Raw genomic sequence first — 19,047 nt, forward strand, 5'->3', positions numbered from 1 at the left:
GGTTCGCTTGGATTCGTTGCTTCTTTTTATTTCGCAAACCCCACAGCGAAGGGGGGGGCAAGACTTGGAGGACACTGCCCAAGCGGCGCGGTCGTAGCCACTCTTATTTACACCTTCATTCAGTTTACGGTTACAGTTACGGTTTACGGTTAAGTTGTTTTACAGTTTGACGTAATAGTTCTGCGGAAACCCGCAAGGTGGAGATAATTAATAAAGGAAAGATGCCTGATGTCACATAATTAACGGGTAAGTGTCTGATTTTACCTTTATTACTTGTTTTACAGTGTAGCCTTGGCAAGGAGCCTACCTGCGCATTGGCTCTTGGGAAACACAGGCCTTCCAAGGTTGCCGTAGATTTCAAGGTTTGCTTTGTGGTAGCTTTTAGTGACGCCCTCGTCACGGTGGGCCCTCGCCACGTTACTCTCCGCTCTGCCTTCCCCCATAATCTCCGTGCGCTCGACGGCTGGAAATTACCGCTTGCCTGTCACGTGGTGGGGGGTGTGTCTCGTGAGCCTTTCCTTTATTCCTTTTACGACTAGGCTTCGAAATTGCCGCGTGACGTTGGCTCCTATTTTTGTTCCCTTTTCCGAATGATTTTTGAGTGCCTTCCGCCAACCCTTTCCCACCGCAATCGAACACAATACAAAAATTGGCATGCTAATTACTTACGACATAGTCCAACATTCCGTTGCAAAGGATCCGAAACGATTCTTCGAATACGCCCAATATCTTTCGGCAATTTCCTATGTTGTCAAACTGAAAAAAAGCAAGAAAACAACAACAAAACGACAAGGTGTTCAAGGTATCTGGAGCGAATAGAAAAAGCGAATGTACTGTGCTCACCATGTCTATGTAACTGAGTAAGTCGTTCTTGATATCGTCGCATTTTACCAAAGAGTAGTCCTGAAAGGCCTGAAACAAGAAAAATAAAAGAGAATGGCCAACACTGATTTAGACACAAATCTAATTCGGTTTGCAGGCTGGGTCTGCCTGCATGCAAAGCTCTTCCCTATACAGTCTGAAGTCGAGTTTGAAGCGGGCTTTTTGATGGATGTAACGGTTCTTTTTCTTTCTTTTTCTTCTTTCCTTCTTTTTTGAAAGAGGGCAGGGGGTTAGCGGCAGCACTACGCATTGAGAAAATAACAGTTTTAGCGATAATAGTTTAAGCGCATATAGCATGAAATATTCCTTAGCCTAGGGCGACGACGTCGCCTGCTCTTTTGATAAATAAAGTAAATTACAACTAGCTCAATTTTAGCGGATTCGAGAGAACATTTTGCGGATTGCATCGGAGTTCGAACTTTGCTTACAATACTGCGGACAGTAGGTCCAAGCAGGAGAGAGCGCAAAAAATTACGGGAACCGAAAATGGCGAATCATACAGCGGTAAATAAAAAGAGGTGACGTTCTCGGTAATGAATTCCCCTCATTAACTGTTCCCACCAAGTACGAATAGTTCAATGTTTGTTCTGACAATTACAGGTTTCATGTGATGACCATGTTTGCGGCGTTATGCTCGACCTGGCATTATTTGAGCGCTAAATCCAGTGGCTTTGTAGCACAAGTTTGTCAAAACACAGTGCGGCTATGAAATGCAGCAAGCTGGCTAAGCGGGCCCTTTGAGTGACATTCACGAGTACCTCTTTGCTACAACGAAAATAAGGAATTCACGAACGTTGTACCGGCTTCGGTTTCTTCGTCGTCCCCCCAAAATTACTAACCAGAAAAAAAAAAATCAGACATGCTGTTTCTTTTCTGTTCGGTGAGCAGTTCGAGGTTGGCAACCTGCAACGTTGCCGACGATGCTAGTGTCCTCTGAACCGTTTGTAGATGTGTAGCGTGCAACTCAATTTCTTTTGTTTTCTGGTTTCTGTTTTCCGTAGTAAGCGGGCTGGCTTAAGTGGGCTGGCTTAAGCGGGCTGGCAACAGTGATTCCCAGCTGCGATTTTTGTTAGTGTACACGTTGCGATGAAATTATTATTACTCTAACTATTACGACCCAATTTGTATTCCTAAAAGAAAAAGAAATATCTGTGTATTTGAAATGTAGTCAATGAGTGCTTTGCCATGAACGGAAACTAGCACACTAATTAAATCTGTTTTTCCTGTATCTTCAGTGCAATTACCGCATAAATTGATGTTTGCAAGCTCTTTACAGATTGCCTCTTTATACTACCATTGTCCATCTTCCTCGTAAAAAGCCTTCATGCTGTTTTTTTTTGCGGATTCAAAGGTATATTTACGAGACACCAGCGCGTTTTGACTTGCCTTTTAGTGGAAATTTTACGAGAGAAATATCGCGACACTTATGGGAAACGTTATAATGCGTTTATCCATAATGTTCAGTGCGACAGTCAGTCGTAAAACTTACCTTTTCAACCATTTTCTTGAAACCTACTGTATCGCTCGCAACCTTGCTTGCAAAGTCAATTTCCTGTTTGATTTCTTTCTGAAACGTGATAATGAAGGACAAGCGTCATTATTAAAAGTACACAGACAGCAGTTAACAAAAAATGACAATATTGATTCCGCGATATAAACTTATGGATTTAAGCACTTATTCCTTCCAATAAAGTAGACCACCGGAAAACGCTCTTCCGGTACCAGAGTATGGATATCTTTTTCTCAGATTTTTGCCATCTTGGGTTTTAGGAACATGTGAACGAATATGCCAGAGATTATCGTGGAAGTGGCAGGAAAAGCAACGAAGACATGGGAAAACTCCGAGGAAGCAAACGTTAAATTTTATTTTAACTTATTCCGTTATGTAAGACACTTCAAGATTCGACGGCTTCTTACCACGTTGCACTGATTTTAAGGGCACACAAAAACGTTTCTTGTGTATTTAACATTTCGAATACAGGTGTGTGAAATTGAAGCGCCGTTTTGTTTTTCTGTTCTCAGCTGTAGAAAGCCGAGAAAAAGTTCATTAAGCACAAGTCCGTGCGCCTTTTGGTTTCTTCGCTCACCTAGATTTGCAAACGCTGTTACAGTGGCCGTATAAGTCTCTTGTCGGCGTGTGATGTGAAAAGTGACTGGTAATATATGGAGGTTTAAGGACATGTAACACTGATTATCATGTAATGGCTGCTTCTATATTCGCTGTTTTAAACGTTCATTTTGTTAGGGTCTGGCACACAACTAATCACTAATTTGACAACCCCCAATTAATATGTACTCAGGCGCAGACAACATCATTGAGTTTCCGTCCAGCGAAAAAAAAAATTATTGACCATCCAGTACAGTAGTCTAGGCCGTCTTTGCCGACAGTGGTCTGTACAACTGCCAACTTTTAGGACGATGGACAATGAAAGATTTGTGTGAAGTGCCTTTGCGGTGGTAAATGATGTGCGATTTTTGCTTGCTTCATGAGGAAATCGATGTGTGTGACAGCTCATCGCTATTTAATAAAGTTCAAATATCGCGTGAACGTTGATAGAAGCTGACCAGACGAGCAGCAAGATAAAAAAACAAACCTTCAAACTATCATACTGGGCCCCGTTGTCTATCTGAAATTTCAAAGAGAAAATTGAATCATGCATTACTTTACTGGCCTTCGTGAGCAAAAAAAAAAGGACCAGCATTCACAACGTATTCCACACCAACAAATATTTCATAAGCACAATTAGCAATGAGAATATTGTTTACTACCCTGTTGATGGACCTTTTTCTGCCTAATGGGTTAATGTAGATGTGAAACAATGCTTTATTAGTTTAGAGTGATTTCTTTTTTATCTTTATTGCCCTTTAACAATAAATATGAAAGAAAACGCGACACACGTCAAAGCAACAATTTAGGTAATATCTATGATCGCGTTAAAGAGTTGTAACGATTGTTTCGTCAAGTTCTCGAGCTGTGTAGATAACGAGCTGCCTCGGCACAACTGCTCTGCCGTTTGCGTAGCTCGATCTTGACACAGTGCACCAGACAGCAGCATTACAAGCCGGGGAGACCCTGCCCATGCCCGCCGCGATAGTTTAGCAGCTACGGAGTTGAACTGCTGGGAGGGAGGTTGCGGGTTCGGTCTCGGCCGCGACGGCCACATTTCGAAGGCATCGAAATGCGAAAAGAATGCTCATGTGCGCAGATTTAGGCTGACGTCAAAGAATGCCAGATGTTCCAAATTATTCCACAGCGGCGTGCCTAATGATTGTTTCACGGAACAAAGTGGCGAGGCTGGCCAGTTGCTACGTGTTAGCAAATAGTTGACAGTTATAGCCTGTCCCGCTGTCTTCTTCGTCTTGGTTTTGTGTTTACCGCTGGCTCTTTTCTTTTGTCTATTTGCTAATCCTTTCATGGTTTGGCACGCAAAGCCACGAAATTCAAATAATTTACTCCGGCCAAAAGCTTACCAACTTCAAGGTAGTAGTGTCGTAGTCAAAATCCTTGAGCTCTTTCACCCGAACCGTCATTCCGTCCATCAGCTTATCTATGTTGATCGAGAAGTGGTTCGCCAGGTCGTACTGGGTGAGAACAATGTTCTGAAAGAAGACGAGCAGAACGCACCGCCAGAAAGCTTTCCAGGCACGCATAACGCGCAGATTCGAACAGCGTGGTATAGCAAGCGAACAATATGGTCAAATTTTAGAACTACAGCCGCCCTTCAGTCGATGTAGGCGTTGTGTACGCGTTACCAGCCGTCAGCACCGTAGAAAGCCTAAGCGCCGGCGCATGGTCGGAATAGCCGTCGTCTGCTACTGCCGTAGTCACAAGCACGCTCTAGCAGGTTGCATTAATCCCTCCTCACAAAAGAGCACCCACTCGATGCTAACGGAAGCATAAGCCGGAACTGCGCGTATACTAATGCGGACTCATAGCGATGCCTTCTCGTGAACCGTAGGTATAGTCAACTGGCGTAGATGCCACCACCACCACCAACAAAAACGCTATTGCTCAAAAAACTAAGGCTTTTATAGGATGCGGTATTGTTTTAACTGCACCACGTGCGCAACTACGGATCCCCGTTGTTGACGTCAAGGTGGTTGGCCCTCCGTCACTCACACGCCGCGACGCTTCGTAAGTTCCGAAGTACCAGCTAGAAAGTTTCTCGGGCAGGTCTTTGCGGCGGACGGGAGTCTATTTCTGTGACAAGCGTTATCTCAAATTTCTCTAAGAAAAGATTAAGACACGCACAGAAAACCTGCACGTCTGTGAACAAAGGGGCATACTGCAAGTAAAACTGCCCACGTGACTAAGTTGACTTTTCTTCACTGCTTGTCTGCTTGAAACGACTCTCCTTGCCAAAGTGATGAACAATGGCCAAACAGCGGAAACTTCAAGCTTGGAACAAACTTCTTGGGCATGGAAGTAGGACGTTTTGATAAGTACACTTGCTGAAACCTTACGTTCCGGCTGAGGCTTCTTTTGTTCGGCGAACGTTAACGGGTTGAATTTCTATCTTCCCGTGTTGAAGTTGCAGCATACAGTGCTTGCATCGTTTAATGTCTTCTTTTAATCTATCTTTTTTTTACATGGCGCCATCGCAGAGTGGGACAAATAACTAGACACGGTTGTCAGAAAGCGGAAAACTGTAAGCTTACGAAACTGGCTGCCGTTCATCTGAGAACATGGCTGACCTGAAACGTTACCTGACACTGTGCGTTTTTGTGGTTCGTGCTTCCTATTGTAACTTTAATTTCAACTCATTTGCTTTTGAGTTGTGCTTAGTGTGTCCATTACGTTTTCAGAGATATCCGCACCTGAGTTATTGTGACATAGCTCTAAATCGACTTTGCTCTCTTCGTTGTTACTGTATATTCTCCATCCTCCCGCCCATTGTAATACTCCGACACGGGCACTCAAGGGCTAAGCAAAATGATCATGATGATGATGATGATAACGAAGAAGAAAACTTCTCGAGTCCTTGGCCACATCTAACTTCTGAGAAAATTCCTTTCCTTCTGAGAAAATTCTCAGGACTTGTAAGACTATTTTTGGCCGCACGGAATGCGACGGCGACGCTGCCACATGTCCGAGACGTCACGCTCTGAAAACGGGTCCATATATGCATAATGCGTTTTGCAATAGAGAGCGGTCACCGAAAGTCACCGGTCGATCGAGAGAGTTTCAAACACTGGCGAGAGCGTCTAGCCAGTCAGAACGGTTCTTACGAACTAGTTGGACTTGTCCCGCGATTCGTTCAAGCTTAGCGATCGCTACAAGATAAAAGCTAACAGTGGAATTTCGTGTAAACTCAAGTTCTGAGCACCAGACACAAAGAAAGGCTTCAACCTACGTCGAAGGCAGTCTGGAGAGCCGATGGGTGAATGCCAGCCAGACCGGCTATGCCCTGGTGCTCCACACAGTGCCTGCGAGAGAGATTAATATGTACTTTAGCTAGGAGGACAAAGAAAAGAAAGAAAGAAAGAAAGAAAGAAAGAAAGAAAGAAAGAAAGAAAGAAAGAAAGAAAGAAAGAAAGAAAGAAAGAAAGAAAGAAAGAAAGAAAGAAAGAAAAGGAAATCGTGTCACGAAAGTGTCAGTGATGTATGCGTGAAGCGATAGGTGTTGAGTCAGTTACGCGAAAATAAAGATGACCACACGTGTGCCATTATTTTCGTCATATCAACTTCCGCTGCCTTGGCCAATGAACACGCATATTTCGCATGCATACACCGCGGTATGTGAAACCGAGAGAAGCCGAAGCGCATTTATGAGGTGTTCCATATGCAGTCTAATGTTTCTACATATCTTTCAGTCATTATTCTCACGGAAATGACGCAAAGTTAGTCTAGAACTATTGTGGTTTCTGCCGTAAATTGTTTATGAAACAAAGTTATTGCGATGCTTGTAGAAACGTGACGTGGAAGGCCCAAATTTAGACAATAATATTCTGTCAGACTGCTACAGTTGAAACCGCAGAAAGCGGGCGCATAGATATGGGAAATAAAGGAACCCACTTCTCTATTGTGCTGTATCTTAGCAGCTTGAGGACGTGGTAGCGGTTGACGGTGGCGTTCATCACAAGGGAGACAGCCTGAAAGCAAAAAAAAAAGAAAGAATACGTCACGATATTTAAGACTACATTTCGCTGAATAGCAAACATTGGAAATACGGCGCGCGTTCCTGAGCCTGTCAACAACAAAAGGACAGGTAGTTTTTTTTCTCTCTGTGTCTTTTATCTGACGGTTGGACTCGCGAGGACAAGCATGGTAATTTCATTAGATCACGACCAGTCTTTTTTTTTCTCGAGTTGAAAAAAGAATGGAAACACAAGTGGTAGCTCTCCAAAACACACTGCAAAGAAAAAAGCAAGCAAGCAAGATGACCGGTTAGATAAAACAATCCGTTAACTATGCACAATATATAGCGCCCAGCGCACACAAGTAACTCAGAAAAAAGATGCAATGCTCTTCAACGGGCCTGTAAAGTATTTCTAATAAATGAACCAGTAAAAAAAAAATGTCATCCGCCTCTGCTGCTACCTCGCTAACTTTTAAACAAGCTTCGCTTCACTTTTAGATTCCAGCATCGCGTTGGATCTACCTGTATCGTTTTGTTCTTTTTTTTTTCAAGTCTGCGTTGACTTCGCGAAATAAGTGCCGTGTGGCACGAAACCACGCGCGGGTTGTCCTTGCGCGTGATCGTGACGCACCAGGTCCTTGAGCTGGCCCTCGCTGGAGCGAGCGTACCCGCGTGTGGCCCGGCACAGGTACAGGTCTCCGATGCTGCCCAGGAGCATGAACATGCCCGAGAAGAACAGCATGCCCGTGACGCCAAGCATCATGCAGTAGCTCGTGCTGCGTATCACGTGACATTCTTTTGTTCTCGGTAAAATGCTACAATACGGTCTCAAAATGCGCGCGACCATACACACTTCGGCCCACTCCTGCGCGATTGATCTGTCGGCTTATACACCGCCACAAATCGTGGCCAATGAACTTCAGACGTCCAATGTGCGTCAATTATACTATCAGGATGCGCTTTGATTCAGGTACTGTGATGACGTGTTATGGAAAAAGTAACACCTATGAAAGCTAAAACACTCAGACAGACAGAATGGTATGTTATAGCGGGAATTTAGGCAGAACTATGATAACAGGGCGAATCATCATTATGTAAGCACGCATATGTAATTTCATTTCAGAGGAACTTACCGATATAGGAAGCATTACGAATGCTAAAGAAGCGTTAAAGATTCGTTTTCTCTTTTTTTCTGCTTTTTTTTATTTGCAGAAAGCCGATGAAGGTAACGATTGTTATTAAAAGAGATGATAATTGTTGCGGTAGGTTCAAGTGCACCACTGTTAGTTTAGTTTCACCATTGCCTCATTCGCCGTTTGCTTTTCGACCAGACGTGTCCTAATGTGAAACTAACCCCGTTGCAGTAGAACATTTACTGATTGTTTTCTTTGAATATGCACGCGCGTGCGATATGGACACGCCTACATTTTCTGTCCTTTTTCTTGTGACCGCTATTCGACCTAATAACAACGGTTAACGTTATCGCTCAGCGCAAGGCTCACCTGCACGTAACAGAACATTGCTGTCGCCGATTAGATCTGTTGCCTGTGTCGTCACCGAACGTGGTGCAATCAGATTCCATGCGCGACGCGAATAGCGTCGTACATTCGTTCCCAACCACTTAACATTGTTCCTTTCCAGTCTTTTGCGAATGGTTTTAAGTATTCCTTTTTTCCAAGCATTGTTGAAGTTTGGAACAACCTATAGCTTCTTGCGGGAAAAACCTGATGAGTTTTTGAAACCACATTTTGTGATTACGTTTCAAATTCATTGTATGTTCTTTTGATCTAGCGTCTGGCGTATCCGCTCCTGCTAAGTCTCATGTATCGAGACAGCAGCATCTGTAAATAAATAAATAAAGGCGCGTGAGCACCAGCGATTGCGCTGGAATTTTTGACGAGTCGTGCATAAATAGTCGATGCGCTTGACCCGCAGATCGGATTTCGGCGGTCGACGACCGTGCTCGCCGCAGTCGTTGTACTTGATTGATGCTTGTTTTTCCCAAGCACCAGTTAGCTCACCGAAGGGTTAGTTTTTGTTACTCGTACTCTTGTTACCGTCTGGTGCTTCACCGTCACGACAACGTGACAATACGTAATTAATGTATTATGTGCTGACTCACAGACAGAATAATATTTATTGTTTCAAATACGGTTGGCTCATTTGTTTTTTCTTTCTTGTCGTTTTAGTGATATTGTATTTAGTTTAAGTTGTAAAAAAAATCATGGGGTTTTATGTGCAAAACCACTTCCTGATTATGAGGCACGCAGTAGTGGGGGACTCCGGAAATTTCGACCGCCTGGGGTTCTTTAACGTGCACCTAAATATAAGTACACGGGTGTTCTCGCCCCCATCGAAATACGGCCGCCGTGGCCAGGATTCGATCCCGCGACCTCGTGCTCAGCAGCCCAACACCATGGCCACTGAGCAACCACGGCGGGTAAGTTTAGGTTGTAAATATACGTTTGTAGCGTTGCTCGGCCTGCTTCGAAGGTCTGCTTGCCCATCCACAGGCACTGCGTACTTAGGTCTAACAGCAAATGAAAATTGCATTTGAATAGCAGTGAAAATTATTATTATTATTATTATTATTATTATTATTATTATTATTATTATTAATCATAATTATTGCACTGAGACATGTAGTGCAATCTCCGATAAGAGCATACGTTTACAGTATTGTTCTTGCGGTACTATTACAGAATTTCGAGCAACACAGATATGAGCTAAGGACGGCATAAAACGTGTTGTTACGAACTTGCACCGCTGCACCACGATTACGGCTTTGTGGTCCCGTAGCGCTCTTCACCCGTTTCGTGACAGAGCGTTGGTAGCGAAGACTCCGAGCCTGGCGTCGATGAGAATAACAAAAGGGACTTTATACATTATATACAGGTTATCATACAGGACATAAACGGATCGGCACTGGGGCCGAGAGCTCACACAAACGCGACTGTTCTCGCACGACGGCGTCCGGCGAAAACGCGTGACACATCTCACCCCAGTCGGGAGCGACCCTCTCTCCAGGTGGGGTCGGCGGATCCTGTTTTCGAGCGGCGTGTCGCTGCTTTTATAATCCCCGAGGCCCATTGTCACTCAAACGGCCCAATACAAAGTCAGCACACGACGGTCGTCCGAGGGGTCCAACCAGCGACCGCGCTGGCCACTCGGTTCAAAGTTCGCGCGCGCGGTGACCTCCAGGCAAGGGAGGTGCGGCGCCGGGCCGTCTGGCACACGCGGACACGTCTAAACACGCTGCTTCGCCGAGGCTTCTCCCGCACGAAGGCGCAGCATCTTGACTTGTGAAGGGAGAATTATGGCGCTCGCAGGATAGATTCTGCATCTTGCAGATTCGGGATCCGGGCTTGTGGTAATGGCACAACAGCATCCCCGTCCTCAGATAAGGCGCCGGGAAGACGAGCTGCCTCCACGTGGCTCGGATGCCAGGCGCGCACGTTCGTCAGGCTCGTCCAAGTTCACGTCCATTGTCGGGACGCCAGGTAACTTCACGTGCCCAGGTCCGACTCGTCAGGACAGGAGCTCTGCTCACCACGTCGTCGCCAAGGCACCTTGACCAGCTCCGCTCGGGTCGTTCCTAAGACCTTGCTTCTCGCCACTGGTCCCGCTTGGTCGTTCTGCAGCTTGCAAAACCGACCGGCAAAAGGCAACACCCAACACGAACAAGTGCCCTCTGTCTCCCGTCAAACACCAGACAAGGCCATAATTCAAATCAACCTAACTAAATTGTTTTCCCCTTTTTTTCTCCCGCTGCAACAAGAGGCAGGTGTACGATCTAGCACACAAGGCTCAAACAACCAGTTTTCAAATTAACAACGCAACGAAATAGAAACAATTATTAATCAGCAATAATAATTACAAATGGAATGGTCCCCTTGAAATCACTTGGACCGAAAACATACTTCTGAGGAAGCAAATGAGGTCATTCATTTTTCCCGGTGATATTTTCGCGGAATCCGAAGCTGCTTATATTTGCGACCCTGCTTATCCGTGTAGCGGCGGTACAATAAGCCAGATTCCTTGCCAAATGAAACCCTCTTTTTTTTCACTCCCCGTTTGACGCTCTTCCTCAGATCGGCTAGTGAACAATCTTCCTGTTGCTCGCGAATCCGAGTTCCCCTTTCAACTGCAGCCTGCTCCTGCCAGCTGGCGAAAACCGGAGCGAGTGCGGAGCCCGCGTCGCCTAATTGCGGCGTCGCGTCTCTATCGCGGCTAGCACTGCACGCGTCACTCCCACTCACCTCCAGGACCCGCTCGCCTAGGCCAGCCTCCGAGCTCTGCCTCTCCCGTGACTGCTCGCCACTCAAGTTACCGTGATCGGTCCGTGTGCCGCACCGCCTTTCGCTCACCGACGCTAAGTCAAGTTCCCTCGACAGCGGGCGCGCTTTGGATCGCGTGGGGGCCATGTACGCCACGTCGGCAAAGAATGATTTGCCCTGATCCCTCAGCAGCTGCTCCGAGTTATTTGAGAAGAGGTAGGAAAATTGCTCCGGGAGGGCGGCTGACACAGCGGCTTCGGTGTTAAGTTTCCCAAATTCTCCTTCAATGCTAACCGTTGCGATCGGTAAACAGACACTCTCCTTCTCGGCCACTTGCCGTATCCTAACGCACTCTCCCGTAAAATCACTCGAGGAGACGAAAGACGGGTGAACAACGTCCATAGTTGCTGCAGAGTCCCGCAGTGCTCGGCACTTCTTGCCGTTTACCTTAATTTCCTGCACATAGGGCTCCAATAGACGTATGTTTTTGTGAGTTTCCTGTATCGTTGCAAAAGCAATTCTCTCTGGGCAGCTTGCAGCGATGTGCCCTTGCTTTTTGCAATTGTAGCAGGTTAACGGTCTCCGTTTTTCAAAAGAACGCGTCATTTCGTTTCGCTGTTTCGGACCATCGTCATCATTCTGAGATGTATTCTGCCCTTCCCTTACAGTTTCTTTGGTAAGGGATTCGTCGTCCCGAAACTCGCGACGCGTGATTTCCTTCCGTTCGTCGGGCTTCCCGTAAAACCCATCTCTTCTATCTGCTTTTTCTATGCGCACTGCCTTGCTGTGCAAGCTGCGGCGGGTGTAATACTCTTCCGCTAACTCTGCTGCCTTGTTTAGCTTAACCTCCTTTAGCCTATCTTGCAGCCAGAGCCGGACATCCTCATCAATGCAACGGTAGAACTGCTCCAACGCGATGCATTCGACAATTTTGTCGCGGTCGTCGAAAACCTCTTCGCCCTTCAGCCATTCCACCAGGTCGGCTTTTAGACGAAACGCGAAGTCAACATTCGACTCCTTACCCTTTTTTGCATACCGGAACCTCTGCCGGAAAGCTTCGGGCGACAATTTGTACTTCCGCAGTAGCGCTTCCTTCACATCACTGTAGCTCTCAAACGCCTCTTTCGATAAGCAAGTTATTACGTCTGATGCCTCCCCAGGAAGCAAGGCTAACAGATTCTGTGCCCAAAGGGATCGCTCAATGCTATTCCGTTCGCAGACGTGCTCAAATTTCACGAGGTATTTGGCCATATCCTCTCCGACGACAAAGGGTGGAAGTTGATCGCGTATTCTGGGAACATTAGAAGTGAGACTAGGCGCTGGCGAGCTATTTCGGGTCTCCAACTCTTTCATTTTAAGCTCGTGCTCACGAATCTCTCTCCTTTCCTCCTTTTCCTCCTCGCGACGTTGCTGTTCTCTCCTTTCCTCCTCGCGACGTTGCTGTTCTCTCCTTTCCTCCTCGCGGCGTTGCTGTTCTCTCCTTTCCTCCTTTTCCTCTTCGCGACGTTCCTGTTCTCTCCTTTCCTCCTTTTCCCGTCGTTCATTTTCCTTCCTTTCCTGCTCGCAACGTTCCTTCTCCTCCCTTTCCCGACGTTCATTGATACCCGCCCAGGCCTCAGCGGCTTCCTCAGCCGTTACGTCCCCGGTCCTCATGACCTCAAGGATCGCATTCTTTCTTTTGGTTGAGCCCAACTCAATGCCCAACTCCTCACAAATTTCGAGAAGTTCCTTCACCTTGTACTTCTCCATCGTTCACACTGTCCTCCTGCTGTTTACCCTTTTTGAAAATACCTGCCGTACGCTACTATAACACTACTAGTAAGACATATGCAAGCATTTCACACACTGCCCCGTTTTACCCCCTCAGCATCCCCTGGTTTTCAAAACACTCTTACTAGGCTTGAAACACACAAGGTTATCACAATGCAACACCAAATCCTTCCCTAAGCTACTATAACCTGTGTCAGAGAAAGTCTGGTGTTTGAGGTAAACTTCAGGCACTCACCGCGCCGAGGTAGCTGATGCCGGTCAATCCCACCGCTGCCACCAGTGTTACGAACTTGCACCGCTGCACCACGATTACGGCTTTGTGGTCCCGTAGCGCTCTTCACCCGTTTCGTGACAGAGCGTTGGTAGCGAAGACTCCGAGCCTGGCGTCGATGAGAATAACAAAAGGGACTTTATACATTATATACAGGTTATCATACAGGACATAAACGGATCGGCACTGGGGCCGAGAGCTCACACAAACGCGACTGTTCTCGCACGACGGCGTCCGGCGAAAACGCGTGACACATCTCACCCCAGTCGGGAGCGACCCTCTCTCCAGGTGGGGTCGGCGGATCCTGTTTTCGAGCGGCGTGTCGCTGCTTTTATAATCCCCGAGGCCCATTGTCACTCAAACGGCCCAATACAAAGTCAGCACACGACGGTCGTCCGAGGGGTCCAACCAGCGACCGCGCTGGCCACTCGGTTCAAAGTTCGCGCGCGCGGTGACCTCCAGGCAAGGGAGGTGCGGCGCCGGGCCGTCTGGCACACGCGGACACGTCTAAACACGCTGCTTCGCCGAGGCTTCTCCCGCACGAAGGCGCAGCATCTTGACTTGTGAAGGGAGAATTATGGCGCTCGCAGGATAGATTCTGCATCTTGCAGATTCGGGATCCGGGCTTGTGGTAATGGCACAACAGTGTGCGGATAAAATGAAACTACTGACTGCGTGTGGGAACGTTTCAGCGTGTCTCTCTAACCACAGACAAGGGTTCTGGCTGTTTGACTATAGATATGCATCGTCACCACCACTGTCTTCTGTTAGCTCCCTGAAGCGTTAACATAAAGTAACATGGGAGAGGTGGTCACAAGAGCCAGAGACACTTAGCACACTCGGGCCAACGCGCGATTCGCGAGTGGCGCGCCAACGTCATCATCATCATCAGCCTGGTTACGCCCACTGCAGGGCAAAGGCCTCTCCCATACTTCTCCAACTGCCCCGGTCATGTACTAATTGTGGCCATGCCGTCCCTGCAAACCTCTTAATCTCATCCGCCCACCTAACTTTCTGCCGCCCCCTGCTACGCTTCCCTTCCCTTGGGATCCAGTCCGTAACCCTTAATGACCATCGGTTATCCTCCCTCCTCATTGCATGTCCTGCCCATGCCCATTTCTTTTTCTTGATTTCAACTAAGATGTCATTAACTCGCGATTGTTCCCTCACCCAATCTGCTCTTTTCTTATCCCTTAACGTTACACCTATCATTCTTCTTTCCATAGCTCGTTGCGTCGTCCTCAATTTGAGTAGAACCCTTTTCGTAAGCCTCCAGGTTTCTGTCCCGTAGGTGAGTACTGGTACTGGCGCCAACGTACAGCACGAGAAAATATCCCCCGATGTTGGAAAGCCTGTTGCGGTCCATCGGAGAGGCGTGGTCCTCGTGGTTGGCGTAGCCCAGGATGAAGCCCGTCATCATGCCGCCCATGCTTAGGCACAGGAACCCCAGGAAGCTCATGATGGACCAGGTGCTGCACAACACCGCGTCATCCAGGGCGCGACTCAGTTCGTAGAAGCCTGCACTCCCCGTTACAACCTTCCGCGGTGGCTCAGTGGATACGTGAGGTTCTGTTGCTAACCACGAGAGGTCATGGGTTCGGTTTCCGACCGTGGGCAACGCTCACCGATGCCAGTGGAATGCAAAAACCCTCTTGAGCCCATTCGATGCGCCTTAAAGAACTTGATATGGGGAAAATTAAATCGAATCTTTCCTCTATGTGCCGTCTCTCAAAGCGCCCGTGTTGCTTTGTTATGCTAAATCGACTCACTCACTCACTCACTCACTCACTCACTCACTCACTCACTCACTCACTCACTCACTCACTCACTCACTCACTCACTCACTCACTCACTCACTCACTCACTCACTCACTCACTCACTCACTCATTCATTCAACTCGGTAAACCAGGCGGTCAGTCGGTCAGTCATTGATACAATCAATCAATCAATCAATCAATCAATCAATCAATCAATCAATCAATCAATCAATCAATCAATCAATCGCATGTTTTTAGGTCTTTTTATGACAGCACTAGCGATTCTGGTACCCGCTTTGCCTTCTACCCATTTCTGAGTAAATGCACACTCAAGCAGCGATGATTCTGACAAGCCAAACGGGAAAGCAGCTTCAGTGATATCCGAAGAAAGAGTAGGGTGTTATAAAGTGGCAAAGCTGCGTATACTTGCTCATTAAATGTGACTAAGTATTTTTATTTGGCAAGTGAGTAGCTTCGGATACCTGATCCACATTTTTTGGCACAAACTACTGCAATGAATGTTTCGACAGCGTTTCGACAGATGGACGTGTTTTTGTCCGGGCATCGTCATTAACTGTTCGAACACTGTTATTCACTTCAAGTCACCGAAACATTTATGCGAATATTGGTCTTGTTTGGAAACTACCTCAATGTTAAAAAAACAAAAAAATGTGCAGTTTTACGTGCCAGAACAATCATCTGACTATGATTCACACCGTATTTCTTTTTCGTCTTTCGTTTTTTTTCGCATTTCGCGCGCTTATTTCATTCTCCGTTGTTGTCCAGTAAGCTGCGCAGTGTAACTTACTACTTGATATTTAGGACCGAACAGCCTCTATGCAAGCCTTATTAGGAGAAAACTCTGCCTTGTAAGTGCGCCCCGTATTAGATGGACACTAAAGAGGAAATTAGGTTACATGCCGTATAAGTAAATAAAGGGTAAGCAAATACGAAGGCTGGGATACAATTTCTAAGGTACTTTAATTTGACCCTAAAGTGTTCTAAAAACGTCGAACCTCGCGCCGTCTACGTCATCGTGAAGTCACGACACGAAGCTAATTGTTTCCGAGGCCGTAAAGCGATGAGGCTAAGTACAGTGACGTTGCTGATTAACAAAAATAAATTAAAAAGCACTGTGCGCGCATTTTTCTTCAGTTCGCACACCTTCGCGGCAGCCCCGGTGATCGCAGAAACTGAGCGAGGCTGTGCGTCAGGACGCATGCGCACACCTCCCGTGTACACCGAAGCTGAAAAGCCCGCATCCGCAAAAAGCTCTTAAGCGAGAAATCTTCTTAGGAGAAAATTCCAGCCAATCATGATGCTGGGCACATTATTAGCGAACGCAGCCAGCCAATGGCAAAGAGCACGTACGAAAGGAAAGCTTGCTTGAACTTGGCCCTTGGCACGTAGAAACAAGTTTTACACGCTATTTAGAGTGCTCTGACACTTGCAAGTATTTCTCTAGTGTTTAAACTCCGAGTCTGAACCTTCATTTGACGCGACGACAACGGACAAATAAAGAGCTTTCAAGTCCAGTACTCACATGTTCACCGAACTGCATTTCTTCATTGTCACCAGCCGTGGCTATGGTGTTAGGCTGCTGAGCACGAGGTCGCGGGATCGAATCCCGGCCACGGCGGCCGCATTTTGATGGGGGCTAAATGCGAAAATACCCGTGTACTTAGATTTAGGTCCACGTTAAAGAACCCCGGGTGATCGAAATTTCCGGAGTCCCCCACTATACGGCGTGCCTCATAATCAGAAAGTGGTTTTGGCACGTAAAGCCCCATAATTTTTAATTTAATTTCTTCGTTGTTCACCGATGTTCTGTGCGATCAAAACTTTACAGAGAAATGTGTTCACAGCTGATCGGATGAGGGGCCGTATTCAAGATAAACTTCTTGTTAGTAAGCGTTCTTTACCGTTGACGGGTTCCCTATAGCTTATATCTCCAGCATCAGGACTGGGTTGACGTTTACTTTCTTTCTTTTCTTTCCGGACGAACAATACTAGTAGAAGAGCTCTCTGTGAATGCGAGTTCAGGAGTTCAGCGTTTTCAACAACATGAAATGATCGTCTTATGCCACCAAGAAAGCAATGGACGTGACTATGCAGAAGCATACAAGTGACCGAGGTGAAGAAATGAACCAAGGCGTCGTGACCAATGGAATCATCTGCGCGTGGGAAGCAACAGTGGTTAAATGACAGCAGGTACTCACACGACCTTTTGTAGGTTCGGAATGTACAGGAGGTTGTTTCCTTGGCTAAGCAATATACTGGTCATATTCTCCACGCCAGCCTTGATCTGCCGAGATAACAGGACAGACGCCAATGAGACTGAGCGTAACTGTTCTTATAAAAAAAAAAAAACAATTACTGCGTCCGCCATGCAAGCCCACTAGCAGAACACACACACGAACACACAGACACGATCAGAAAATGTCCGTTAAAAATACGTCCGGAACACCCTTAAGGTAAACTACCGTGCTGCGAAGCACTATATAGTGGCCCCTTATTTGAATGTTTGCGAGCTAAACATCCTTGCTACGCTTTTTCTGTTAGATTAGGGTAGCGCTGACTTTCCCTTGCTGTTCTGGAGCCCGCCGCAGAAGCAACGCCTCAGCTTCTGTGGTCGAGGCATGTTTGCAGTCCGAGGGCAGGAGTAGCCGTGGCGAGTAGCCTCCGCTGTATAACCTTCGCGTCACTCTGCGCGCGCCTCCGTGCCAGGTGCGCTGTAGCGCGTGAAGAAGGCTTGGACTTTGTTGCGGATGATGTGGCCTTCGTGTTATTGTATGGTCGCGTTACTCACCTTAAATGAACCCTTACTGCATAGATAATACATATTGGCTATCTTCATACTCCTAACTTAGCTTACCACTTCACACTTCTCACAAAGCCAAGAAATTAAGTTATGTTTTAAATTTCATTACCTACTGAATACATCTTCATACATTATTGGATATTGACGTAGTAGTTCTGCGGAAACCCGCAAGGTGGAGAGAAGTAATGAATAAAGGGAAAATCAGACATCCACCCGTTCGTAGCAATTGCTACTACTATATATTATAGGTGTCCTTAGGTCTAGTTGAATATTGTAGCATTATGTTGCCGGATTTGGAAATGAAATATTTTTTTTAGGTGAACTAAGAGATTGAAAATGACCTTGCGCGAAATAGCCGAGAGCTTCCTATATTATGCTTCGCATTAAAAAATGACAGAGGAAATGCGCTTAAAGTGAAATGAAGCATTCCCAAAGCGAACATGAATCCCCCGCGGGAAGTAAGGGCAGAAGGAAGAACTATGGAACCACTAAAGTGTTTACCATGTTGATATAGATGTTATCCTTAACGGAATAGTTGCCGAACACGTAGACGAGGGCAGGCCTCATTAGTGGTCCCATCTTGCGGCGCGGAGCTTAACCGGAGAAGCCAAAGATGTATTATTGCTGTGATATTCTGTTTATCCCCTGGTGCAAACAGGTGGTGGTGATGGAATCATTAACATGCTGTCAGGACAACTGCAACAAAGTTTCCTCCACGTTGTGGTTCGGCAAAGTCTTACAATATTCTACCGAATATGTTTGTGCAAATCCATATTGTTACGACATATCTATTTGCCTTTACAACAGCTCCCCTGCTATATTAAGTGTTTTTACAACATGCTAGCCACCGTCAAGTGTTCTTTAATGCCAGTTATGAAGGTAAAAACATACAGGAGTTAGAAGCTTCAAGCCCGACACGAAATACCATTTTGTGCGGCTGGAGGCAGCATTAGCTTCAAGTGTGTCCAATTGTGAAGACATTTCACTAATTACTGAAACTTTCCGTCATCAAGGACGGCCAACGGCTTCTGCTTTTTCGGAAGGAGACTGCAGATATACTTACGTTTTCAACTTCGTGCGTAAAGATGTAAAGCTGCCCCCTGACTTTGCTGATGAGATCAGTGATTTCCAGTATCAGCGCTGCGAATGGAGATAGCAAGAAGGATAAGTCGAACGAGCTACTGTGGT

The 19,047-nt window shown here is 46.5% G+C and overlaps 2 protein-coding genes across 4 annotated transcripts in view; one reads left to right on the top strand and one right to left on the bottom strand.

Annotated features, from left to right (window-relative positions):
• LOC135906350 (protein shisa-4-like) overlaps window positions 1-19,047 on the top strand; it is a 184,461-nt gene that overhangs the window by 24,419 nt on the left and 140,995 nt on the right. The gene's annotated exons all lie outside the window — the stretch shown is intronic.
• Window positions 1-19,047, bottom strand: part of LOC135906347 (uncharacterized) — a 55,871-nt gene that overhangs the window by 11,453 nt on the left and 25,371 nt on the right. For 2 of the 3 annotated variants that reach the window (XM_065437688.1, XM_065437687.1), the window contains 11 exons: window positions 18,923-18,999; window positions 17,258-17,343; window positions 14,600-14,752; window positions 7,594-7,738; window positions 6,899-6,975; window positions 6,237-6,309; window positions 4,354-4,482; window positions 3,477-3,509; window positions 2,372-2,449; window positions 844-912; window positions 670-756 (listed from right to left, as the gene is read on the bottom strand). In XM_065437688.1, coding sequence (XP_065293760.1) covers window positions 670-756; window positions 844-912; window positions 2,372-2,449; window positions 3,477-3,509; window positions 4,354-4,482; window positions 6,237-6,309; window positions 6,899-6,975; window positions 7,594-7,738; window positions 14,600-14,752; window positions 17,258-17,343; window positions 18,923-18,999 — 1,007 coding nt within the window. The remainder of the gene's footprint in view (window positions 1-669; window positions 757-843; window positions 913-2,371; window positions 2,450-3,476; window positions 3,510-4,353; window positions 4,483-6,236; window positions 6,310-6,898; window positions 6,976-7,593; window positions 7,739-14,599; window positions 14,753-17,257; window positions 17,344-18,922; window positions 19,000-19,047) is intronic. The other variant, XM_065437689.1, reaches the window with a different exon arrangement.

The sequence above is a fragment of the Dermacentor albipictus genome, chromosome 5 (genome assembly GCF_038994185.2).
Source record: "Dermacentor albipictus isolate Rhodes 1998 colony chromosome 5, USDA_Dalb.pri_finalv2, whole genome shotgun sequence".
Taxonomy (NCBI): Eukaryota; Metazoa; Arthropoda; class Arachnida; order Ixodida; family Ixodidae; genus Dermacentor; species Dermacentor albipictus.